This window comes from Hypomesus nipponensis, chromosome 11 (assembly GCF_054491055.1).
Source record: "Hypomesus nipponensis isolate SF chromosome 11, ASM5449105v1, whole genome shotgun sequence".
Taxonomy (NCBI): Eukaryota; Metazoa; Chordata; class Actinopteri; order Osmeriformes; family Osmeridae; genus Hypomesus; species Hypomesus nipponensis.
Window position 1 is genome coordinate 11,709,308 of NC_140371.1, and position 27,775 is coordinate 11,737,082.

General features: G+C 46.1%; 1 protein-coding gene across 1 annotated transcript in view; it reads left to right on the top strand.

Annotated features, from left to right (window-relative positions):
• ttc27 (tetratricopeptide repeat domain 27) overlaps positions 1–27,775 on the top strand; it is a 66,011-nt gene that overhangs the window by 16,402 nt on the left and 21,834 nt on the right. The window contains exons 8-10 of the mRNA XM_084667072.1: positions 4,179–4,291; positions 9,637–9,703; positions 21,974–22,087. Coding sequence (XP_084523198.1) covers positions 4,179–4,291; positions 9,637–9,703; positions 21,974–22,087 — 294 coding nt within the window. The remainder of the gene's footprint in view (positions 1–4,178; positions 4,292–9,636; positions 9,704–21,973; positions 22,088–27,775) is intronic.

The following is a 27,775-nucleotide window of genomic DNA, read 5'->3' on the forward strand; positions in this document are numbered from 1 at the left end:
ACTCGCACTCTCCGAGGCGCATGCCTGTGGAAAGGGTCTGGCTCTTGACAAGAGCCGAGGGCCCTGTGGCGGTGTTTGGGGTTCTCTCGGTTTGAGAGATGTAAAAGTCGGGAGTGTCGGTGGAGTGTTTTACACTCACAGACACACCATTGCACACAAACATCCTTTCCAGATGTGTCTGAAGGGGGGGGAAGTGTGGTGTTGTGGGGGGAGGGGGAGAAGGAGGTGCAGAAGTCTAGTTTCTCGTTATTTTATTTTGTTTAGCCCGCCAGTCCTCCATCCTGTCCTGTTTTCTGTACCGTGGTCCGTCTTGTTTTCCTCCCTCGTAAGTCATGGCTTCTTTTTTTTCTTCCATCCCTTCATCATCCCTTCTGCATATCTCTATCCTACTGAGGTCTCCTTCTGGACGTCTTCACACTAAATCACACCCTCCCGACCCGTGTGTAGCGCACTGCTTCTGCGGACATTTGAGTGTGTGTGCGCCAAGAGGATTGACTCCAACTCCCAGGATGCATTACTCAGCATCCCCTCTGTCGGATCCATCTACGTTGGCCCAAAGCCACGCTTGTCAGAAGGACCAAATTGATTCATCAGGGCATGATTCCATCCTGACAGCGGGAGATGTATTGCCAAGATGCACGCTAGTAATTCCTATGGCACACTTGCAGCATAGCCACGTGTAGCGTGTTAGCCATCGAGATGGCACACTTGCAGCATAGCCGCGTGTTGCATGTTAGCCATCGAGATGGCACCGTGATTTAGGCCCGGCTTTCACCTGAGCCACCAGTGCGTTATGTAAAACGACCATGAGATCCGTGGCACAGCAAGACAGAACTGCGGGAAGCGAGCGCTGGAACGGCTTTATTCGGTTCTCACAGCATAACTAATCTGTCAGGTTTTGGCTTAATCATGCCGAGAGCCTTCCACTTTGCATGTCTCCGATGCTGAAGAGGGAACTCTTGACAGAGGAGGGGGGGAGGTGGAATGGATGGAGAAGGAGAAGGAAGAGATTTGTGTATGTGCTTACAGTATATTGGTCCAGGTTCTGGTTGCAGGTCTGGGGGGGGATTGGATAGGATTTAAAAGAGTGGTAAAGCAGAGTTCACTGTCAGAGTGAGCCAGGTTGAGCAATCATCATGACTTCAGTGTAGCGGCATGAGATCTACCCACAGGGAATGCAGATAGGGTGCTGATCTGGACCCGAGGCCTATACCCAAAGGAAAGGTTTAGCAGCGGTAGTCGTCTTGGCGTCCCAGGGTAGCGTGTAGAGGTTGATTTGCATTGTGTTGCCTTTGAATACTCTCATTACAACAAAACAATGCTAAAATGAGTCAACAAAGCATACAAAAATGGGACCTTTTTTATTTTGAATGTGCGATGTAAATATGGTCAGTGGCTCTGTTGCTCTCTCTCCCTTTTTGTCCTCACTCTTTTATGTCCAGGCTCGCTCCCTCCCTCTCTCTCTCTCCCACTCCCTCTCACTCCTCCCGCTATTTCGTATTCACTCACTCACTCTCCCACTCCTACTCCTTTCCACTCTCTCACTGACACTGTCTCCCTCTTTCACTCACCCCTTCTCTCTGTCTCTCCCTCCTCCTGTCTCTCCCTCCCTCCTCCTGTCTCTACCTCCCTCCTCCTGTCTCTCCCTCCCTCCTCCTGTCTCTACCTCCCTCCTCCTGTCTCTCCCTCCCTCCTCCTGTCTCTACCTCCCTCCTCCTGTCTCTACCTCCTTCCTCCTGTCTCTCCCTCCCTCCTCCTGTCTCTCCCTCCCTCCTCCTGTCTCTACCTCCCTCCTCCTGTCTCTCCCTCCCTCCTCCTGTCTCTCCCTCCCTCCTCCTGTCTCTCCCTCCCTCCTCCTGTCTCTCCCTCCCTCCTCCTGTCTCTCCCTCTCTCCTCCTGTCTCTCCCTCCCTCCTCCTGTCTCTCCCTCCCTCCCTAGTCCTGTCTCTCCCTCCCTCCGTAGTCCTGTCTCCCCCTCCCTCCTCCTGTCTCTCCCTCCCTCCCTCCTGTCTCTCCCTCCCTCCCTAGTCCTGTCTCCCCCTCCCTCCCTAGTCCTGTCTCTCCCTCTCTCCCTGCTGGTCATGGCTGGGCTCCAGCAGAGTACCTCAGGCTCTGCTCACACCACTAATGCCTTCATTATTGGCAGAAGGGGAGCAAATGGGCTCAATCAAGGCCGTCATTAGCCAGAGCTGACTGGCTGGCTAGAATGGAGAGGGAGGGAGAGCATCTGTATATTCCTGCCTTGAGTTTGTTACTGAGAATTTCAGCCCGGGGTCAGAGTCGATCTGTGTTTTGTTTCATTGGCAGATTAAGCTGTGGGTCCAAGTCACATGGAGCGCTACTTGTGCATGTGCACAGTCTAGCTGTAGCAGTATCCTTTTGGTGCAAGCGCTTGGAATTAGATCGACCAGGCGTAGATCACACCAGGTTCTCGCACACTATTCCACATCTTAAATCATTCACACGTGTGCATGAAATGACTGCTCAGCCGGCTTGCAGTCCTCCCGCATGGCAGTAGACACACTGCCACTCCTGCCGGCTTTGATCAATAGCCACGTCTGCGTCGTGAGCTGCAAAGTGATGTGTCAGTCAAACCCGGCGCCCAAATGGGCCGTTTTCTTCCTGCTCTGTGGAGCGTGCTGCCTGTTCGGCACCGCAGAGGCGGCGTGTATAACGCACGAGGAAATGACAAGAGGGGGTTTGCCGTGCCAGTGGAATGTAGATGAACTATAGAAGCGTCTTGACGTCAAAGAAAACAACACCATATAGGATTAAGGGTCCAGATTGCTGGTTTCTCAGGCGGCTTCGAGAACGCAGACCGGGTTCAAAACTATTTGGTCAAGAACACTGCGGCAAACAGAGACCAGGGGAAGGGCGATACTGGGAGGGGTTCCAGGGCCATGTTGGCTGCTCTTACCATGGCCATATGTATAGCTGGATGGACCACCTGGACACCTCCTGGAGACCTCTTGGACCACCTGGAGACCAACTGGACCTCCTGGAGACCTCCTGGACCATCTGGAGACCAACTGGACCACCTGGAGACCAACTGGACCTCCTGGAGACCTCCTGGAGACCTCCTGGAGACCCCCTCCTGGAGACCTCCTGGAGACCCCCTCCTGGAGACCCCCTCCTGGAGACCCCCTCCTGGAGACCTCCTGGAGACCTCCTGGACCACCTGGAGACCTCCTGGACCACCTGGAGACCTCCTGGAGACCCCCTCCTGGAGACCTCCTGGAGACCACCTGGAGACCTCCTGGAGACCCCCTCCTGGAGACCTCCTCCTGCAGAGGCGGATCTTCTGCCGTGGGTGTCGTCTCTGTTCATGAGAGCACACTGGCCTACCTCTGCTCCTATGTTGGTATACTGTATGTATGTGCACCTCTCCAACTGATGTATGTGACACATTAACCAGAAACGGCCCATGTCACTTGGCGTTGCACACTACGTGGTTAAGTATGTGACAAACAAGTGCACGTCAACTCCTCTTGCAAGACACAGAAAAAGGATGGCGCTCATTTTCCATTCTTTCAGTCCACTTCAAGAGAAATTTATATTCCGGGACTTCCTGGCAGACCACCCTGCATGTTTACTTCATCCGAGGCTTGGAAAGCAAGCCTGTTTAGAAATGTTCTGCTTGTTTACGAAAGAAATGCTGAAGCCGAGGATACCTTTGTAACCCTGTTGTACTCAATATAGAGGGCACTTTTTTTGCAACAGTGTTATTGGGCGTGGTTGTTTTTGACGGCCACTATAAAGAAGTAACGTTTTCCCCTGTGAAAATGTTTCTTTTGAAACCAACTCCAAGGGGCCCAGGTATATTTCAGTTAGGTAAAGAGGCGAGTGGGAGAGCGAGGGGTGGCAAAGGAGGAGGAACGGGGAAGACCATGCTAAGAACGATTTTTTGGGGGGGACTTGGAAGGGGAGACGCCTTCGAGTGACTCACGGAAAAGGTCCGCCAAAAAATATCTCTGGTTGAACTCCTAACTCCAGTTCCCTCATCAAACTTCGGTCACTGTAGGTGGATATCCACTTAGGAGAGTGGGGCCTCACCTGTCGGAGGCTGTCTAGGTTTATGGGGCATGATTTAGGGCAGGGGGCTTTAACCCCTGCTGTTGAGCTAATGTATGTGTGTGTGTGTGTGTGCCTCTCTCTTTCTTGTTTTCTCTCTCTCTTCAGGACCATGACCTGGGCGATGACACAGTGCTGAACCAAATCAACCTGGCAGAGCCGGGTCAGCACCAGCTGCCTGACCTGAGCGCTGAGGAGCAGGCTGTCATTCTGGGCATCTGGTAAGACCTTCCACCTGGACACCCATGCACATTCTCACTGGAGACCCTGTTACCCCATACACCTTTAAATTGGCCAACGTGTCATATCTTTCAAATATAGTGGTTGTTACCGAATACCGAGGCACTTGTCATTTTGACATGTTAAGGTTTTTTGGTGAAGTGTTTATACATAAAGAAATCATTCTCAATCAGAAAAGATGTTTAAAGCTATTTGGAGTCTGTTAAGTGTCCTTCTGTATGATACGGACATGGTCAAGTTGATACCGCTACAGTCAACAGAGCTCAGCATGCACGAGTAGTCACATTGAGTCTTTATTAGAATTCCATTGCAAATATTCAGAAATAATAATTTCATTTTGTGTATTTAAGCAGTCACTAAAACCATTTACCAAACACGCATTTTAAAATGGTATTGTCTTCATCATCAGTCGCCGACCCCCCCCCCCCCCCCTCTGAGAGGTGAGAAACTTTAAGGTCAGTTGAAGGTCAACTGAGGAGCCAACTCAGGTCCCCCAAAGAGAATTCTGGGAAGGCTCTCTGTGAGATTGACGAGCGCTAGGTCGAACCGTCCGTCCCCCTTTCAGCTCCTGTCTGCCTGCCCGCCTGGAAAGATAGTGTGTGTGCGTGTCTGCTCTGTCTGGCTCGCTACAACCTTCTTATAAACTGTTTTTAGAGTCTGCCGCTTTTTTGCGCATGTTACAGATTCATTTTTTAAAAGTCTGCTTGTCAGAGTCCCAGGCCAGAGGCCCTTTTTACGGCAATGGTTTTTGCAGCACTTTTGGAATAGGCCTCAGTTTGGAGCGAAGAGAGAGAAAAAAATTGAGAAATAAATTCAAACGTTTACCAGCGAAACCTTTTTCTTTACCTTCCGTCAGCTAAAGCCATTTCCCAAAATATTGTCAAATGTTTTATTGTTAAACCGCTTTATTATTACAAGTCTTAACAGTACATCACTGTTATTATAGGCTCTTTCATTGGGACTTTTTTATTGTTTTCGTGCTTTGTAGGTCGTCTTTTTTTTGTTCCATTCAGTGTCTGTTTTCCGAAGATTCCATCTGATACGGCCTCTGCGGAGTGATGTCTTTGCTCCGTGCTCTGGCGTTTTCTCTCTTCTATCTCTCCTGAGAGGTGCCATAACACGAGTTGATGGCGAGGCCAATGTCTGTCTGCCTGTCTGTCTCTGTCTGTCTGTGTCTCTGTCTGTCTGTCTGTCTGTGTCGGTCAGTCGGTCTGTCTGTCTCTGTCTGTCTGTCTCGCTCATTGTTTTCTTGGCTGGGTGTGGGGGGGTTAGAAGATGCAGAAAGTTGGGGGGGGGGGGGGGGGGGAATAAAAGGAATGGAAAAAGGACTATGCACCAGAGTGGAGCAGAGGAAGGTGAATCTAAACAAGACTGCGGGTAAGAGGAGGAGGAGGGGAACAGAGTTGAGGGTGGTCTGGTGAGGTGGAGAGGGGCCTGGCGAAGGGAAGGTAATTTACGGAGGGAGAGAGGGAGGGAGAGGAGAGATAAAGGAGGGGGGTTTCTGAAAGGTAGCACTGAGGGTTCAGCCAGTTGACCGGCCTCATTAGCTTTCATCGTGCGCTGTGCTGAATGATAAGGGTGGGCCCCTCTGCTTTGAACGTGATTGGTGGTCTGCCCACGTGTCGTCCTCCTCTCACACACCTGGCCTCCCGTCCCTTATAGTCTGCCTCCTCTGTGCTGAGCTTCTCTTCTTTCCTACCAAAGGGCCCCTCTGCCTCCTCTTTCCCTCTCCCCCTCCACCAACCCCCCCCCCCCAACTTCTCCCTGGTGACAGTAGCTTCAAAGAAGAGTCCCGACTTAATTCCCAAAGGGAATATACTTAGAGAAGACTACTGTATGAGCCAACCCAACTGGCTTGGTGTTTCTCCACGTGGCTAGATGGACACACTTCCTGCCTGTTGTTGTCCTGGTCAGCGAACGCCCCTCCAACGTGACTCCTGAATTGGGCATGTTGGGAGCACACAGAGAGGGCTTGTCGTTTTCAAAGGTCGGCGTCCTCTTGCTTCGCTGCACCCGAACGAGCGAATCGTGGGCGTGGAATAATTAGCAAACATAATTAAGCCTGCGCCGGGATATAATTGGATTGACTGAACCTTCGAGATGGATTAAGAGTGGGTCTCGGAGTAGGGAGGGGGTTGGTTGCGGCCTTGGTCTATGCAGTGTATGGGTGTGTGTGGTGTGTGTCTGGGTGTGTATAGTGTGTGGGTGTGTAGCGGTATGAGTGGCCCTCTTCACTTCCGTCCGCTTATCTTGCAAGTGAACTGTACACACATGAACCCCACCCACCCCGCCGTCGTGGTAAGTAATGACTGCTTCAACTCTCAAACTGCATTGATGCACAATTCATCTCAATGTCGACCAAAAAATAAATCTCTCACGAAAAACGGCCATGTAATTTTTCTCAGCATTTTCCCCCTAGTCTGCCAAATGTCCGAGGACGTTATATGTATACACCCCCCCCCCCCTCCTCCTCCCCCTCTCTGGTCTGGTGATCAAGCGGAACTTGCTGAGCCCAGAGCTTTTTAACAGCCCTTTTTCTTGTAGCTTCACCTGCATTACCTGAGTAACAGACATGGATTTAGCCGAATCCCACTTCATCCAATCCTCTCTCATGCACTTTTCTGACTGGCCCCTAATCAAATAACTTGTTGTCAGAGAGGATTTATGTACATGTTTAGGTTTAGACCTTGACAAGGAGAATGGAGTTAAACATCCCTAACTCAAGGAGTGCTGCAGGGTTGGTAACAAAGGAGTAGGAATGCAGCACAACAAAGCATTCTCTCCTTTGCTCTGAAGTTGTGTGGATTTGATTAGTCTGGTCTAGAGCAGGCTGTAAGGTTGGAGGTCAAAGTCAAGTGAATTGTGCACAGTAGCGCCTGTGGCCCCCGTTTTGCAGCTGGGCTCCTTTTATACGCGCGTGCACGCACAGACACACACACACACACACACACACACACCCTCACACTCTTTAACAGGAGCATCTGGTCTGCCATCCCTGCGGGGAAATGAGTGGAGTGTAAAGGTGATAGTCTTGGCTGAGCAGACGTTATAGCCAGATTGAATGTCTGAGTTGTTCTCCTCGACTGACTTGACTAGGGACATCATGGTTTCGTCAAGACAGTCGTGCTTTACATGAGAAGCAGCATGGCAGGAGGCTGGTACTAATCCCCGAATCATAATTACCTCATTATTTTAATTTCCTGTTTTCGTGTCTTCTGACAGCCTTAATGCGCAGGCATTTCCACAAACAGTGTCTTCAAACCTCCAGTGTTTTGGATGTCCTCTTTTCCAGCCCTCCTCTTCTTCAGATCCTGGCCTAGTATCACTGACACCTCCCTAAACCATTGCATTCAGCGTATTTCAACCACAATCAAATTCCCCTTTGTGTCCCAGGAATATCACCCACCCGTTGTCTCGGCACCTACTACTAGCTGTAAGTGTGGCATGGTGCCAACACCTAATTATTTGGGCAATTCTGTCATCAAATCCTCATTTGAGAGCCTTGCCAATCAAATTTGTCAGTCTTTGTTTTGACTCTCTTCAGGATAATGGGCTCCTACTGTAACTTTCAGTGAACTTTCAGTGAACTAGTTCAAAGTAATAAGTACAATTTCAGAAAAAATGTATTTTGGTAGATATTTTGATCAGTGAGCAACTATTTGATTGATTTTGATCATAAAAGTAACACATAATTTACTACAAATAGGTGGAATGTATCGTCTTCTCTTTGGAGAATTTGGATATGGAAGAAACCATAATAGTCTTTCAGACAGAATGAAGTATGCAAATATTGTTGTTGGTTTGGCTTCGTGAATGATTTATCATATTGAAATTTCTTCTGTAATGTGATCTCATTCATTTAGGGTCAGCAAAGTATGCCAAGAGGAACTCTGTGAACTCAGTGGCTTTCCCACAGGTCACATGCTTCACACGCATTCACTGACACACACACACACATTCAGACACACACACACAAGCTCACACACACACACACGCATTGAGACAGACAAGCTCACACATACACACACACGCGCGCACACACACACACACGTATTGAGACACACACAAGCTCACACACACACACACACACGCGCGCACACACACACACACGTATTGAGACACACACAAGCACACACACACACACACGTATTGAGACACACACAAGCTCACACACACACACACACGTATTGAGACACACACAAGCTCACACACACACACACGTATTGAGACACACACAAGCTCACACACACACACACACATTCAGACACACCCACACAAGCTCACACACACACACACACGTATTGAGACACACACAAGCTCACACACACACACACACGCACACGCGCACACACACACACACACGTATTGAGACACACACAAGCTCACACACACAAGTTATTCACAATTGTACTATCCCCAGTGTGCCAAATCCACCAATCATAACGTTTTCCTCTCACCATGAAGGACATGGCTCCTTCAGCATTGACCAATTGACCAAGTGGTTATTGAAAGGAGTGAGACGTTGCTGTTGGCTAGAGTCGGCACACCACAGAAGAACTTGCCTCGTGTTTCCTACACCAGGCAAATACTGTACTTAACTGTATTTAAGTGGAAAAATAATAAACAACATTCGCAAAGGAACATTGTTATTACACCTAATCTCCCTGAAATTGAAATCCACCACGGTCTGGATAGCAGCTCGCTCGGAAACCTCACATTTTTTGGCACTACCTGAAGAAGTCTTCGTCTGTACCAAGTCTAGATGCTTGAACGGCACTTGCGCTATTTTCAACCAGATACCATTCTGTATTCATATAGACACAAATCAATATAGCTGAGTAAAGGAAGGGTTGAGAGCACCGCTTGGTCTCTGGCTCCTCTCCCATGTCCGTGCAAAGTGCTCAGCCTTTTGTCAAAGTCGCTGCATACGGTAGACAAGGGACGTGGGTGCCAAAGTGAACTCTTCATCAAAATAAACGACCAACACATTCCGAAATCACTGGACCCCCCCCTCCTCGCATGGCAGGCTGATGTAGATTGATCGTCGGCCAGACTCGGGAGGACAATGGGAAAGCCTCTCTGTCATAACACTGGCCATTCTGTCTAATGGCTGAAGAACTGATGGCTCGTCAGACATATTAACCAAAGCACTTGACCACGGCTAAATCAATGTCACAGTGAGAAGGGGTTGGAAATGGGATGTTCCAACAGTATGATAGAAAACACTTGTTTATATTGTGTGTGGGGGGGAGGAGGAGGGAATGGGGGTGCTAATTGTGTAGTATGCTAATAATTGTTATCTTTCTTTTTTTTTTTTTTTTTACAGCACCGATTTTCAGAAGAACAACCCCGTCCACAAGCTGACTGAGGAGGAGCTGCTGGCTTTCACTTCAGTGAGTACTCACCGGTTTTAGAAGAGTGTGTATGTGTGTGCATGCGTGTGTGTCTGTGTGCATGCGTGTGTGTCTGTGTGTGTGTATGCGTGTGTGTATGTGTGTGCATGCGTGTGTGTCTGTGTGCGTGCTGTGGGTGCAATGTCTCTACTCTCTCCCCTGCTTCCAAAAAGGACCACGTTTTGACCACTGCGACGGTTTATGGCAGGTGGTGAGGTAGGTGTCTTGATCTCACCAACTCTCTCCTCTTACTTCCTGCCTCTCTGCCATCAGGGAGGGTTATGGCCCATCTCATCCAACCCTCTTTCAATGCACCACACCCTACATCCCTCACAGCAAAGGCCAGTCTACCTTCGCCTGCTCAGCGCGTTACCCTGTCGTTTCTATTCTTTTCAATGCGCTTCGACTGGCATAGGCAGAAAATCTTCCATAGAATTAATTTGGAAGTGCATCGCTTATGTACTTCCAACCATAGGCTCTTTCTTCCTGTCTTCACCCCGACTTGCTTTCCTCTGACAAGTACAGCTCCAGGTGTGCGTTGTCCTGGCCCAGCGCTCTTGTCTGCACCTCACCAAGCGAAGCTGGAAAGGAGAGGAACATAATAGGCCGTGACTTGGCTCCACTTGCTGTCGTGGCAAGTTAATATTTCCCTCTTTTGTCTGCTGGAAAAGCAAAGCTCTGAGGTGTGTGTGTGGTGTGTGTCTGTGTGTTGGGTCATTGAGTCTGAGTCTGTTTGGAATGAAAAGGATGTGGCAGACCTCAAGGACTCTTAGTTGTTCAGCCTCAATCACATCATTTCCACATGGAGCTCATTGGAACTCTTCACTCTTTCCCTGTCAGATGTGTCCGTGGCCATCTGCTCCGCTCATGCCTTTGCAGCAAAACAAAGACGTTCTCATGGAGAGCTAGAAGGACAAAGCTGCATCCAACCTCGTTTATTGCACCGCAAGCTGCCCGTCTTAGGACACAACCTTGAGACGAGTATTGTGGATTGATTCACTTGTGGAGCTGCGCATTGTTTTATAGTACATAGTCGTGTTGTCGTGTCATCTCCACCGCACTACTGCAAAGTATGACTGCCGAAGGACGAATCTTTTTTCTGGATTATTGTAGATCCACACTATACATCCATTACCACTATTCTCTTGCAATGTTGCCTACTTTTCTCCTATGCATCTCTTCATCTAGTTCTGCAGTGTGGATATTACCTGCATCATAATGCGCTGTCACAGTTGAGTTATATTATTTCACTTAGTGTAAGTATTTTCCATTACATCCCTTTGTTTTCCCAGACTAAGGGCTTTGTGGCACCATTCATAATTCACAACACTTTATATGGTAATGAATTCCTACCTCAGATGTATGTGGAAATGATTTATGCATTCCTACCTCTGATGTATGTGAAAGTGATTATATTCTCTTTCAGATAATAGTAAGATTTTGTGGTACATTTTGTAAAAATGTTTCAGAGTTGGGGAATGAGCTGAAATGCATCCCTAACTCGTTTACTTCGCATTTTCTAGCTGTAAAGGCTGGAATGTGTGTGTCTGTCTGTGGCATGATGATCTCAATAACTGGGCCCTTGGGAAAACAACTAGGTGTATTGCTCAGGACCCAAGGATGTGCACTTGTATTCCCCTCCAATGGGCGGTACGCTATCGTGCACTGACTCCTAATCAACGGAGTCATGCGTCTTGCTAGCCGCCCAAAGTTAATGCATGGTTATTTTCTAGTTGTATATGCGTTCTCATGTTGGAGTTCACCGAGAAGTTTAAATTGTGCTGCTTGAAATGGGATCCGTGAGGCATAGACGGCAATCATAAACCAAGCATGTTTCATATGTAAAATGATTTAAGTATACTTTTTTTACAACCATATTAAGAGGTAATTTTCTTGGCAATTGTTCGGGCTTGTCTTTGGTTCCCCCTAACCCCCCCCCCCCCCCCTCCCCCTCCTCAATTTATTACTGAATAATTGCAGGCTTTTATCCACAACTACAAAATGCACTTGTAATCATTACAAGAGCTTGCAGCCTTTTTTTCTTGGAGAGAAGCCCAATCAGAAACCCTTAGGCCCTGATTGAAGTGTGATATCTTTATGTCCAAAGGAGAAGTAAGCCTGTAACTCTGGTTTGGCACTGATCCCTCACACACACACACACACACACACAAAAAACAATGTCTAAAACATACAGGGGTCACTACCATCTTTCAGCTGTAAGGTCTTGAAAGAGAACGCTATTATTCCTGGAGCGGCTGCCAATAGATACCTTCTCCAGACCTAAGAGGATGCAATATCCCACCCACCGTCTGAACTCGTAGCCCTCCCATCTCTCAGAACCCCTCCCCAAACCACTGGGCTTTGCAGGCCCGGGCTCAGGTGGACGGCCTATTGTGATGGGAAAACGATCCTAATCCTGAAATGATCCCAAGCACCACAAGAGAGAACAGGGCTGGGTGCGGTTTCTCACAGCTGTGGTTTTCCATTGCTGTAACTTTTGGATGTTTAGCAGTTCTGGCAAAGGTTTCAAAGTGGAGGCAAGCTCATTTTTTCAACACCCATAAGCTTGTTCGGAGACATTCTCTCCACTTTAGAGACGTCATGTTCGGAAATCAGATAGCCCACTTGGCCGGGGAAACGAGAGCGTTTTGAAGAGCACTGCAAGGGTAAGGTCCATCGAGGGCAAAGAGGTTCCTTGGAGGAAGGAACGTGACCGACAGGAAATTAAAAGCAACAAGAAAAGAATAAAACAATAATTCTCTGGAGGCCAACCTAAGGTCTGGCAAAGCCTTGGGCCAAAACTGCGTTTTGCCATTAAATCTTGGTCTCCCTGGAAAAATAATCACCACCACTCTGACAGGATTTGTGAATTTGAACATTAGCTTCTTGCGACAGGGCTGGCATTATGAATCTTTCAGTTTGTCGGGGTCAGGGTAGAGAGAGGTGAGACAGGTGCCAGGTTTGGCCCTTTCTTGCTACTATCAGGAACATGTTTTCAATGGCCTAGCAATAATGGAAAAGTTCTCAGGCTCGTTATTCATTTACACTTTGTTTTCTATAATTTCCCAAATTGTCTTGATGTATTGCCTTCCCTCACAGGGTAAAGCAGTCTTTGTCCTTTGTAAATTTGACTTAACTACTGAATGTGTTCCCCCATGTTCCTGATTTAACCTTTTGTACAATGAATCTACCTGAAAACATTCTAAGACCATAGAAGGACAACATAGGTACTTCGGACCTTCGTATTTATTAAATTATTGCAATACTCTACACAAAATGCCCCAGAGCTGATGATTTGCAATGGTGGTCTGTGGTTGGACCTCAGTAACTCATAAGATAATGAAATCTCATAGAATGGTAAATCCAAGAAAGTGTATTGAGTGGAAGATGACTACAGACCAGCCCATCACCAGCACTCTGAAGGCCAAGCTGGTAGAAATCAATGTCTCTTTGTACATCATTGACTGACATTACTGCCGTTTTATTCCGTCTCATATTTAAATGCATGGAATGTACATCCTATTTTATAGGCAAGATGGAGTCCAAGAATAACCTGTCCATTGGTGCAGAACGGGAGGTGAGATTCATACTTCACCAGGGACACAGCTTCTTCCTTTTTTTTCTGCTCTCTCAGATTAACTTTTAGGGGAACGCTGAAGGAAACGGTAAACGATAGTGCAGCTGAGCTAGCACTTCTGCTGGAATTAACCCCAGGAGACCTCTTTCACAGCCCCAGTCGTTAAGTGCTGTAAATACCGTTTTAAAAATGGTTGTGTTGTGGGGGTCAAAGTTAAAATGTCTATTGGTAAATGGAACTGCTCATAATTCCTCGTGCCATATGATGAGGATGTATTTTTAAGCTATGGTTGGAACGGGTGGAGAGGGAATTTATTACGACGCACCAAGCAAGAATTTCCAATTGCAGGTGTCTATGCAGCTTTTCATTTTGTCAGCATTTTTTTTTTTTAAATATATATATACCCAGCTCACATATATATATATATATATATATATATATATATATATATATATATATATATATATATATATATATATATATATATATATATATATATATATATATATATATATATATATATATATATATATATATATATATATATATATATATATATATATATATATATATATATATATATACATACACAAGTGCAGTGTACAGTACTTGGCGATGTCATTTCTCCCGTTCATTGCTATTTAAAGCAACTGTAGATGCCTTAGAATTGTTAATAATTGTAATCACACCTTTGGAAGACTGCTGTGCACTGAGCTCCAAACAAAGTTTTAATTGCCCTAATATTCGAGTCTACACAAGCACTTGGTTGAGGTTCCTTTTGTTGGTCCTCAGATGTAAATGACGTGGCAGCTTTGGTCTGCAGCCCTGGCATCTTGCACTAATCCCAATGTTGGCACTGCTCACCTGGACAGCTTTCAGGTTTAGTTTCTTACCAGTCAGCACTTCTCATCAGGTTCTAGTGGCCACAGGTCCACCCGTGGGTGTATCCTCAAACCCTGAGCCATGCTTGGGTCAGCGATTTATTTCTTACCATTGTTGAGTTTTGGGACTGGCTTTTGTGAACCCCATGTTACAGTTTCCCCACATAGTTGGAACGATGCTGGTGAGCCACATCATGTGGTATGGACCTGCTTCGTTGAATTGGGCCTTTTTCCCTGCTCTGAATTTCCCTCACAAGTGAGCTCACTAACAAAGACAGGCCAAGGGCAGTGCTTTCCCAGCGGGCTCGATGTGGTGATGCTTACTGCAAATACAAGACAGATTAATGTAAAAATAGACAGTGTCTCTAAGGGTAATGAGAAGAATATGAGCATCTTTGATTGTGTTTCTGTACCCAGCTCATGGTTTATGGGCTCTGTTACTGTGTCTACAGTCGTAGGTCTAAAACAGTGGCTGGTTGTTAGAGATGGGTCTAGAAATGATTTAAAGTGGGGTTGACATAGTCCTTTCAGGCCAGCCTCAATTGTAGTGTGGAACAGAGTTAGCAAGATTTCCTTTCAAATGTTATCATTGTAGCATCACCATGGTAGAATTGGAAATCCATCAACCACTGATCACCCCTGAACTATCCTCCACGCAGCTGTAATTTTCTGTCAAATAACCCAGTGTCACAAGTTGTAGCACAGCTCTTCACTGGAAGTTATTTATTCTGTCGAAAAAGGAAATGTTTTGGCTGTCTCTCGCTCTGCTGATTCCACCCTTCGGTCCGACAAGTCGATTTGAGGGTATAAAAGCACGAGAGGAGAGAAAAAAGGAGCGAGAGGTGGTGTCACTAATTGCAGGTGAGAAAGTGAGTCATACTGTAGCTTCATTTCTGGCTGTTGCCATCAGCACAGGTTTTTTTTTTTTTTTTTTTTTTTGCACAAAATGTGTCTTCCCCTGACACAGAGTGAAGACCTCTGTCAATGTAGACGTAATTACTTGCGGTAAGAGCCCAATACCTCATTCCCAAACCTCTGAAAGAGGGCATGGCAATAGATTTGTTCTTTTCTTGAAATGGCAAGGCTACAGACATAATTAACTTTTAATTGTTATTGGATTCTGAATAGCATGTTCTGAATCTTTTTTCATTATTTTAATGACAGCCAAAGGTGGCATTTCAATATGCCCTTGGCGTTTCTATTTGAACTCTTTTTGCCATTTTGCCGTGTTTAAATGCGTTAGCCCTCAGAGTGGTGAGGTGGAGGTACTTCTTTTCCAGAAAACATATGTCGCTTATTGGAGTTGCGTTCCTGGTTTCCCTACGACATTTCTAATCTGGATCTGACATGGGAGTAATTGGATGGGCAGATGGTACTGGGTTTAAAACGGCCATACAACACTTGTAGACAAAGATGAATGGAGTCGCTTATGGGTGTCCAGGGACTACTGGGTGTGTAGATTTAACATCCTCCTAGCCTAGTATGTGTGAGAACAGAGTGGCTGTGTCCACGAATGTTTCTGGGGCTTTGTGTGCTTACCTGTGTGTAGGTGTAGGAGGTCAACGGGTCTGAATTTGCTGAGGGACAGGAGGCGAACCTTAGGAAGACACACCTGAATGAGGTCCTTTCCTTCCCCTCCCGTCCCTTCCTGTCTGTGAGTAATGAATTAGTCCCCCACTGTGGATGAATGGAGAAGATATGTCAAAATGTCCCCTTAGTTTGATTAGTTCAGGAAGGAAAAAGTCATTTTCTATTACTCAGGTACAGAAGCACCCAGCAATTCTTCTCTCCCCCCCCCCCCCCCCCCCTTTTCACTTTTTCTCTCTGAATCTTGCAAAGTTGATGTCCTTTTCCCTACAGCTCAGCTAAAGTGTGACACGATGGCATGCGTCACATTGTTGTTGAGCATTGCTGGACTCTTCCAATCAATGGCGGCTGGCTGTGTGAGCAGGCATCTTCCCAGCCTACATGTGGATCCAGGAATCTGCAGGCTGGTTAGATGGTTGTCACACCTCTGGCCATCCTCAACACCACCCTATTTTTGTCAGCCAACCTTGACGGCCGTCTGTCGAAGCTGCACTCAAGCACCAGTCGTTTGGCACAGCCCTCTCGGAAGTGTCTGAGAATGTTACCTTGTGTTGTCAGGTTTAGTTCTCAGTTGGGGATAGTTACTCAAAATGGATGAGTATCGTGCCATATCTGCCGAGTAGTAGATCCATTGGATTTTTTACAGAGAATCAATTCCATAAAATACATGTTTGGGTTTTTATTTAACAAAAAACATGGAGGTATAATGGGGTCCCCTGCAAACTAACCTGGATATCCTCACTGCCCATCTTTTTAATGGAAGGGGAAGCGGGAGCAGGGCGGAGTCTACTGAGGGGTGACAAGGTCATGGTAGGCTGGGCGAGGCCCATCCCCACACCTGCATGAGGTGGAAACCAGAAATGGGGCCTCTGGGGGTCCTCCCGTCATCTCTTCCCAAACAACCTTGGGGCCATTACTCATCTGCTTCTGATTCCAGATAAACCATAAACTCTTCAAACCAACATGGGAAATTAAGAGTGAATCCATTTGATGCCATGTTGAATCATAAAACACAGTTATGGTCAGGACCCAGATAGGATAGGTTGATGGATAACGTGGAAGCCTTCATTCATTTGAGAAAATACTATACCAGGAATGCTCTTTGTCTTTAATGTGAGAAGAGATGCAATTTATGGGCTATAACAAGGTTTGGTTGATGTATTTTCATGTCTGACATCAAACAAAATGTTTTGATGGTTCACTATAATATTGTGAAATTGACCAGTTTGTCTAAAGTGGTTTTGTTAGTGTTTTTTTTGTTGTTACAGTGAATCATTTTGCACCATTTCATGTTAACCTTGTACACCAGTTAGCCCTTATTTACATTTCCGTTTCTGAAACGGACTGTGACTAGATATATTGAGTAGATACACACATGTCCGACCGTCGGTCCCCTGGTCACAGACCAATGATGTCTCACACTGCCTCACTATCCAGGAATGAAACAAAGGACCATCTCCAATTTTAACTGACTGCTTAAGGCTTTACTCACATGAGGGGAAAAATCTATAAATACTATTTCAAATGCCCAAGTTTAATTCTTTTTATTCTATTTTGTCTTTTTTCTTTCTTTTGGGACAAAAAAAGGGTCTAGCCATAGAGGTTAATTTATTGCCCTAGAGTTTATGTGACTGTCTTGCTGTAAATCTCCAGTCTGTCTCAGCCTGATGTCTTAACCACAGCTTCCTCTTTCAAGGATAGATTTTTTTAAATGTATGTAAATTTAGTTTTTAAGTGGTCAAGTTTATTAGGAAATTAAGTTGTCTGTCTGCAAATATTTGCACATTTAGTTTTTCTAAGCGGCTTCTAAGCTACAGTAAGCCTATATAAAGATGATAAAATATATGAAAATTGAATCTATCTATTGAAATGACTAAATGTAAAAATGACTAAATGTAAATCTATGTAGTATTTAGAAAAACAAAGAAACAAACCCTAGACCGGTGGTCAGTGTGTCTTTCACACTGCTTCCCTTCTTGTTTTGTCAAATCCGAATACGATTGGACGGCTCAGCGCACACCGTGATCCCTCCCAGAGGTTAAAGTGTCTCTCTTGCATGTCACCATGCCTTTACCTCCCCCTCATTGGTGAGGCAAACAAAACCAAGTTTCCCCTTTGGACTAACCAGGGCTCGTTTGTAAGAGGGACCACGGTTGTGTAAGCTTACTTGTCTCTCCGCATTAGAGTCCCTGGATGTGTCGAGATACATTGCTGTCATGGTCCCTAAGAAGTAGTCCCTTAGAAATATGCCAAGGCCGTGACTAGTCAACACTGGGCAGAGTCTCTTGGGCCTCTGGCATCTCCACCACTGCAAGTCCACTTGTATCAAGCCGGCCTAAGATGACTTCGTAGGTTATTTACGATAGACTATATGGTTTTGTATTGGCTAATAGTCTTCTCTCATTGATGCCTTGACAATGCACAGGAACCTGTTTCAAGATATGCTGATAAAATGACAATGGCTGTGAGAGGTGGGAAGTTTTGTTCAGTACAGTTGGACATGGTGCAGAGGACAGGACTGAAAACGTTCCCATACTAATGTCTCGATTTATTCAAGGCATTTAGGTATCAAAGGATTTAACTGCAACGGTATGATCATTATCTCATAAGCAAGATCTGAGCCAACAAAAGAATATTTGGGGAGCAAACGATTCATTAGCCACCAATAGGATATGGTCAGATTTACAAAGTTGATCGTTTGAAGATTGAAATTGGAAACGTTTGCTCAGCTTGGAGTTTGGTGCATTGTTGATTTAGCCAAATTATTGTCCATTCAAATGTTGTATTTTGTTCTGGAGATCTACGTTGTTACATTTTCAATTGGAAGGATGAAAATGTTAAAGATGGTTCTTAAATGACAAGCTTGTTGAAAATAGCCTCCGTCAGCCTTATTGTTGCCTGAAGGTCATGTGACAGGTTAACCCTCCATGCAGCCAGCTGTGTGAAGGCTTTAATGAAGGTAGCATGCAGGCCACTGGGTATGGACGATGTTATGGTTCCATGAATAACTCAAACGTGAACACCACATGAGTTAAATGCTAATTATACGTTTAAAAGATTGATTTGAATCAAATGGTCTGTATTTGCATTTCATTCTCCAATTATTCATGTTGTGACTACAGTTACGACTCAGGGAATGACTACACACTGTAATTATCATTAGTTACTTTGGCTCTTGTACCTCATTTGAAGTAATTTAGCAGAATGGGATTGGTGTGTTTATTTCTGCAGATACTATGAATTTGAATAAATTCATAAAATGAATTTATCATCCAGCTTACTTACTTTGTTTACATTGCATGTGTCATGACTGACTAAATTCAGTAAATCACTGTGACTGTGAAAGAGACCTTGAAGTTTAATCACTAGCAAGCCAGTGTTGGTGAACTTTTGGCTGACCCCCTCTTTCCTCTCAGTATCACCATCAAATTACTGCACTGTTAACTGACAGGCTTAGAGCTCAGAGATGACTAAGATAAGATTGCACAACGATTGGGAAGGTTTGAGAGAAAAGGGGTCTTTTCAATAACGAACCACATTCCACAAGGCTGGGGCTGGTGCTAAGATATCAATCTTTTACAGTAGTGTCGATGCAAGTTCCCCCATAGTGATGGTTGCTATGAAGGATCTGAGGACTCAGGTATTGACATTAGTGTTATCTTAAAACAGCCTGCATTTCTTTAAGAGTACCTTTTTCCGAAAGGCCTTAGGGATTGTGAAGAATCTGAAATATCTTATTTAAGAGCTCGTATACTGTTCTCATAAACAGTAGCTTTGAAAACTCGGCCTTTAAAATGTTTTTTGTCATGCAGTTTCTAAACTTCACTAAGATTCCCAAGGTAACCAAGCAAAAGATGATGAAAGTGTCTATATAATTGCTGCCCCGTAGTCTAATGAAGCCACTTTTGAGACTTTTCAGATGGTCTTTGTTTTATAACGCTGTCTCTAGAAACCAAGAACACCATGTGGATGTAAAGTGTTTTATCAATGTCGGCAAATTTGTGGGAGTACAGTGTGGTCTGGAAATAGTATTTCCTCAGCGACCGTTGATTTGAGTTAGTTATGTAGAGCATCCAGACAGGCTCTCCTCTTCTATCCACACAGATGTGGAGGCTGGTGCATTACATCATCTAATTCAATAAAGACTGTCTGTCATAAGATCTCCATGGCTTGGGGGGAGGGGTAGAATCAGCAGCAAGTTTTGGTCAACTCTGCTTTGCAGTCTTCTCCATCCTCTATGGAGGGGGGGGGGGGAGGTTTGACAAGAAGATGGACTATGGATCCTTCTAGTATAGTTGTCTCCTTCAGTCCAATGGGAGGAAGTTGCTTTGCGATAACCATCTTGCAGCTTGGCACAAACGATTGCGGGCAAGAAAAAAAATGGAGTAGGGAGAGCCATGGAGCTCCAGTCATGCTTGAAGAGTCTGGCTGACTCCATGACGTCATCCTGATGTTGACTCCTTCACAGCTCCAACATCCTTCCTTTCACACCTGCCATGTGCTCTCCAGCACTGTTCCCACACTTTGGGATTGAGTTGCATGTGAAGCCGTCTCGTCGAAGGGAGAGCTGTTGGGCCGGGTGAGCCCAGATGCAGGCATTAGTTTGCTACTAATTTGGCTGTTAGAGATCAGGCCTGATGTCGAGACAAGGCCCAGAGGCCAGTCTGTCTGAGGATCGCCAAGGGAGAACACGTGTTTGCTCAACCTAGAAAAAGGGAGCTCAAAAAGGAAGACCAAGCATCATTTGTCTTTGAGGCTAGATGTGTGCTGTAACACAAAAGCTCGCGTCAGTGTGTCTGTTCAAAAAGTGTCCCGACATTGCGTATTACTCATACTAACTAATTAGTAAGAATGCGATATGTCTCTCAACATTTGTAAGACTCAACATTCTAAGACCCAAGTCATAAATCACCGACGTTCATTTTGTGCTGTGGTACTTTGTCTTTAAAAGAATCCATAGGGGCATTACTTCTGTGGACAGATGTATTCTCTCCTCGCTCCCTCCCTCCCTCTTTGTCTCCCAGTTGTTGACTTACTCTCCTCTTTAGGCTCCTTGACTGAAAGTGAAAGGTAATATTTGGGCGATGGAAAGGCGAACTCCATTTTAGACTCCCATCACACCAGGAAGCAGCTGTCAATGACTGGCGGTCCTGGGATATTTTCAGGACATGTCCTTGCTGAATTGATTCCTTGTTGTCAATGTGCTCCCCAGATGAGGAATCGTTACCAGCCATGGTAACAGTAGACCACACAGGCAACATAGCGTGACTTTACTCCTTGTCAGCTCTCAGTAGCACCTTAATCAGTTGTCTGTTGATGTTTACAAGGAAGTCTCTTCAAGAATCTACAAAAATCTTAGGTAGACTTGTAAATGTGGACAGATGTTGGAAAGGCCTTACATGTATTGATTCATATATCCAGTTTATCTTCACCATCAACTTGCCTACCACGCCAACATTAAGTCAAATTTTTTGTAATACCTTCTGGATGTACTTTTGGTTGTCATTGGCCTCGGAGGTATTGAAGGTCACTGTAATGTCTGGGACGCATCGTCTTGGACTAGATAGGCAAGTAAGAAAGAAGCTGAAACGTACGGCGATCCTCTTGCTGTTTCTGCAGCTTATTGGAAAGCTCTGTCGAGCTACCGACTGTGCGAAAGGTCCAGTGGTGTGGGAACGCCTCGAAGGCCCCCTCCCCTCCCATGTCCCCCCCCCCCCCCCCCCCCCCCCCCCGCCTGTCTGTCCTTCAGCAGACATGACCTCAGTGCTGGGGGACAAGACGTACAGCCATTCACACCGGGAGGGGTCCGCCACTCTGGAATGAGTAATGTGCTTCCTGTCGCAGACAGGAAGTGGGATCCGCCTCTCCTTCGTCCACGCACACACCGAACCGAGTGCTACGCCAATACACACACACACGGTCTCATGAAACCGACTGTCCCCACCTCTGATTTGAGTTGTGGTGATTTATCAAGTGTAAACATTTAACAAAAGGCTTCGCTTTATCCACCCTGACGTGACAATCTGATGATGTCACAGGAGCCTTCGGACAGAAACGTTCAGGATTTAATGCTTTTCACTAACCATGTTGATATCCTCAAACTCGTTTAGTGATTTTCCTGCCACTCATCCATTGGTGGTTCGTTCTCGTCATTGTTCAGTGTGTGCCAATGGCAGCAAAGCAATCGTTCATCCATTTGTTCTAAATATCCTCATCTTTCTACAGTGCATCCTGGCTCAGCCCAAGTTCTGGGCAGTGGAGGTGACGGCCCTGTGCCTCAGGACCAAGCTGGAGCGAGGCAGTGGCAGGAGGGTGGAGAGGGCCATGATGCAGACACAGGTGAGCGGATCATCTAACCTCCATCGGCTCACTATATATTTAGTCATTTAGCAGACGCTCTTATCCAGAGCGACTTACAATGAGTACAGGGACATTCTCCCCAGGGCAAGTAGGGTGAAGTGCCTTCCCCAAGGACACAACGTCATTTCGCACGGTCAGGAATCACATCGGCAACCTTCTGATTAATAGCCTGATTCCCTAACCCGCTCAGCCATCTGGCCCCTATATAGTTCCCATTCTGTGCCCCGTTATTGAGTCCATATGCTGTTACCCGTTTTTGCAATTCCGTAAGGGCTGTTGTGGAACGCAAGTGTGTCTTTTCTCGCATGTGCTAAAAGGTTTTTTGTATGAGATGTCTCAAGATGCGCAAAGAGTAGAACCGCCAGAGTCTTGAAAAGCTTGGGCTAATACGCGAGCGCAAGCTTGACTGCGGTACGCTATCCATCATTTCAGCGGAGTCGGGTCTGAGGTCAAGTGTCGAAACACGTGTTTGAATCACACGCCGTTTCGTTTGCGCGACAGCACGCTCCGTGGGAGCCGGCCAGACGACAGCCAGACTCTTTAAATCAGTATTCCCTCGGAGAGTTGTCTGCCAGAGCCGAGGGGACTTGTGAATAAGCCGGCGGAAAACAGACACCCTCCCCCCCCTCTACCGGGTTCCTGTCCCCGGCAGGATCTTTGTCACTGGTGTCTGTGAAACCAACCATCCCATCCCTCCTCCTCCCCACCTCTCTTTCCCTTCTCTCTTTCTCCCTAGTCAACACTTTGAATTGTTTTCTCCCTCTCTATCTCTCCCTCTCTCTATCTCTCTCTTTATCTCTCTCTCTCCTCCTCTCTCCCTCCTTGCCTCTCGCTCACATTTCAAATGTTCCTGAGCCTCTCCTCATCCTGCCTTCCCTCCCCCCCCCCCCCCCCGCCCCCCCCCCCCCCGCCCCCCTCTCCTGACATGGGGAGGATGGTTTGATTTAGTGTGGGACTGGCAACCTGGGAACAGACGGCCCCCCCTCTGGTCTTTGTGATAACGGAGGAAGCGGAGCGCAGGCTTCCTCTCGGCGCGTTGGGGGCCGGGGGAGCCCGGCCGGGTGTGTGACGGTGGCTTTCACAAGATAACAAGTCCCCCCCCCCCCCCTTCTACCTCTAATTAAAGCATGTGTGGGCTCGCACACAGGGAGCCGCCCAGGGTGCTTGGTCTCGTACTGGATGCATGCCCCACACGTCACACCACACTTTGCACACACACACATACTTGCATTACTACATCAGCGCAAAGACATTCGCGTGCACGTGTCCCATGTGCCGATTCGTGCGCCGGGGCCGAATTGATGTTGCTCGAATGGGTTTTGTGCGCGCTGTGCTCGAATGACATCACGGTGCGTTTATGTGCGATGGTTCTCAGCAGCCTCGCCGTTCGTCCTGCAGGTGTTCAGCGAGCTGTCGGACCCAGACAGACAAGGTCACAATCATAAAGCAGCAGGTTGGGGGCCCGGGCGGTGGCGACAGGCGGCGGGTACAGAACAGCAGAGTCTTAAAGCACGCCCAGACGCTGCAGTGTTTCTCCACAGAAGAAAAAAAAAGAATAAAAAAGTCTGGTTTCAATTGCTCCGGCAGCCCCCCCCCCCACTACCCCTCCCCCCCTCTTTCCTCTTGAAATGTTTGTGCACAGAGCTCTGCAGTCCTGTTGCAAAGCTTTAGAGGAGGAGTCTGTGACAGACGTGGAGGGGGGGGGGGGGGGGGATCAGGGACGCACAGGAGACACGAAGAGGATGGGAGAAGAGGATCATGGGTAGACGGAAGCCACCCGTCCATCACTACGGGAGAAAGACATCAAGTGCTCCTGCGACGACCTACCCACCCACCCCACCCATCCACCCTGAGAAGCCACCCTGTTCCAATCCCCCGTGAGACAGACACGCTCAATCACTGTCCCTCCCCCCGGTCCCCCCCGGTCCCCAAACAGCAAAACTGAGAACAGAGCAGGATTGACAGGCAGGCTATCACGCACCGCTGCCCGGGGAGGGGCACGAGACGAGAGCGGAGGACAGGAGAAATACTTTTCTCTCCGTTTCCGGTTCTCCCTCCTGCACAGCGATGGGATTTGACACCCTGCATTGGTTGGCGGGAAGTTGCAGGTGGTGGGGGGGGGGGGGGGGGACATAGCCGTAAAGCGTCATGAATCCAGTCTTCTTGTTTTGGAGCGAATTACTTTTTGAGTTTTGAGGCTTTGTTACCGGCAGTATTTCAGTGTTTTTCGAGTAGTCTCCCTCGTTAGGAGGATGTTTATGGGCTGGCCTACTCTTCTGGTTGTTATTCTTACTCTGTCATCTACGTTCTGAGTTCCTGTTTAAGATGGAGAAACACAGACCGATTGTTCATGTTGGTCAACTCCTTGTGTTGTCATTGCCAAGCTGAAGGCTGCTTTGTGTTGGAGCAACTGAGGTTGCGATCATAAAGGTCATATTTATAAATGGGTACATTGTCTTGTTAGTTGCCATTTGATAGATTATTTTATTTGGCCAATCGCCCTTTCTATGAGAGTGAGATACTCGGGTCCTGTGAGGCTATCAGCAGTATAATTGATTTAGTTTATACAGTCTTTTGTAACCTTCATTAAAATAATATTACTCTGAGTAGTGTTGTTTATGGAAGTATAAACAAAAATAATGCTGTCGCTTTGAACCAAACTGGTGCTGTATTGTCTTTGATTGAGGAACCTTGTTTTCCCACTTAAATATCACATAAAAACACAGGCATATTTTGCCTTACTTCAAATGTCATTTGTGAGTTCAATCAATAATAACCCTGAAATGTAGTCCCAGTGCCTCAAGTCAGCAGTTTGTGCTCAAAAGGAAAAATAAGTTATGAGAGGAATTAGGCCTGGGAAAGAAACAGGTGCCTTGTGCTGGAAGGCATTTCGAGAAGTTGTTTCTTCTGTTGCTCCACGGAGCTCTCATATTTATTATTAATGCACCTCTCTGGTGTAATTGTTGGGCTGTAATATACAGTCACTAAATGCCATTTCCCTGTAAAGTCATAATTAGGAATATGTATGCAGAAAGGTCACTGGATCGAACACTGAGGGGGCTACAGTTGCTGAGTCATGAACTGTCAGACTATCACCAGTACCTATGTTTGGTATATGTAGCTTAAAGTCGTTCTTTAAAAAGTGTATTTTTTTTAACTGTCTAGATTTAGGGAATTAACTACTCATACCTCTCCTACTTTGGTACTGTAGGTCGAACCCATTCAATCTAATCATGGTTCTGAAGTTAACCCCCGTGCGCACATACATGCCTGCTGCTTTGAGGTTGTATAGACGTTTCCATATTTCAATAATACAGTAATTCAAGTGAACATTGAATCGTTTTCTAGTCTTTGTTTTGAGTTCATTCTCGTTAGGATCATTTTTCAAGTAATGCACAGAGTCATCGGATTCAAAGAAAGTACAATGGTTTAATGCTTGCCGACAAGGAGATAAAATGTGATCGCAATACAAAGTTTGTCTGAGTCACAGGTCTTCATGTAAGACCTTTTAAAACATATCGGTGGGATCCCCTCCCCTACATATCAGCTGTCAATGTGAGAGGTATCCCAGAGGTATCGCTTGTGTGTGTGTATGTGTGTGCGTCTTTACGACATCAACCCTGATTAAAAACACAACAGGATCTCCTGATGTCGTAAAATCTTCTTCACATAGGTGTCAAGTAAATGGTTACCAGACCTTGCGTCTCTACCTAGTCCTTGCCACACAGTATCTCCTTAAAACAACCAAACCTCCAACATCTTCTAGTCTTAACAAACGCTCACCCTTCCCCCAGGGTAATAGAAAGCCTCGAGTTTTTGTTATCTGCTGACAAAGAATGTTAAGCATCTGTATTATTCAGTATAAAACATCACATTCTTAATTTCTCCAACAATTCTTCAATCGCCTACCACACACAAGCAGACATGTTGTGGTGGTCTCCATGTTCTGCCTGTGGTCTTCCAGAACGTTCCTCACACCATCCTCCCCATGTATGCTTTGAAGACGTCCACTGGCCATGCAGGGACCAAATGAGGTATCAGTCATCCAGAGTTCTGCCCTCGAACAATTCTTGTTCATCATTAATGGAAAAAAACGATTGCACCAAGCCAACTGGAAATCCAATTTCAGGATGATGTTGATGTTCATCCCGGAAAAAAAATAGTCCTAGCCCTCATCCTCCCTTCTGACTTGGACCCAGAATCGGGCATTCAAATGCAAATTGCATCGACATGCATCTGAAGATGGGGCTTTGGCAAAAGGCACATTTATTCCGCCCTTATCAGCTTAAGGTATTAACCTGTTTATTCTCATCAGTTTTGTGAAATACTGGAAGATAGAAGCAGGTTCCTGATTGACACATTATATTTTGGGGGTGGGGGACAGAGGACATTTGTATCCAGATTCCGGAACATCAAAGGCCCATAGCCGAGAGCTCCCGGCTGTAATCATGAAAGCGGATCACTGTTGTCGCCTTGGGTTTTGGCTCCTCTTTATACATGTGCTCAAATGACATAGAGCAAGTCATCTCAGATGACACCTTTTCCTGTACAATACCCTATAAACCACGTACCTATGCTAACATTTGAACCTTTTTGAAATACTTTGTGCACAATATTGCCTTTCATTCAACACAAGTTAGACAGAGAACATTATGTGCAGAGTTTCAGCAACAAGGACGCCCTGTGAACTAACCAATTTAAAACGGCATGTTTTCAGTAGGTATTGTAGGTACTGCGGTTAAAATGAAACTCTTATTGGTTGTCCACACTCAAACTCCAAGACAAGGTTATTTTGTATGCTGCGGTCTCATATTGAGTTGTGCAAGGGAGGTAATGACTTAGTCGACCCTGTTTGTCAACTTGCTGTGGAATTGGATGAGGCCCGATGCAGTTTATATAAACGAATGACAAACAACCTCAGCAGACAGAGTTTGCAGGCAGTGAGTCTGTTTTGTTTATCTCCATATGTCTTGTTTTTTTGCCGTCAATTTACAGGTAAAGATGTCCTTTCTGTCCGTCTGCATTTTGGTTGTGTCACTGTCATCGTGTCTGCACTCGTGGTCCCCAAGAAAATGCAATCAGCATGACTCACCCGTCTGGATGCTTTCTTTTGTCTCATAAAAAAAAATCTGAAAAAAAAAAAAAAAAGTTGTAATCTTCTCAAACCCTTGCCCAATTTTCTCTCAATTCCTTACACATGGAGCCAAATGAAGCCTCTGCAGCTACAACTCTTATCAACTTCTTCTTATTAATTACACACCATCATAGCATGCCTGGCTCCAAATCTCTCCACTGGAGTCTGGGCTTTGTACCAGGCTCTGAGATTAGACCACCAACCCAGACATGATGACCCAGCACATGCCTGGACCATAAATATGTCCCGGCTTTCTATTTCACGAGCCATGGGGATTGTTTCTTTTTCGAATATCTTTCGAAATAAAGACTCTTACTGTTGTGACAAAAGTAAAAAAAAATTTTTTTAAAAAAAGTCTGGACCAATTATCCTCGGCGCAACACAAATACCTCTTTCTCCCCGTAGCGGGGGAGAATGTGGGCTGTAGCCTAGTCGTGTGGGTGATGGAATGACCCGTCTCGCCCGAGGGAGACAGGAGAACGAGACGATAACAATTGGACGAGGGTCAGCTGTGGCTCATTTGGCGTGGCAGT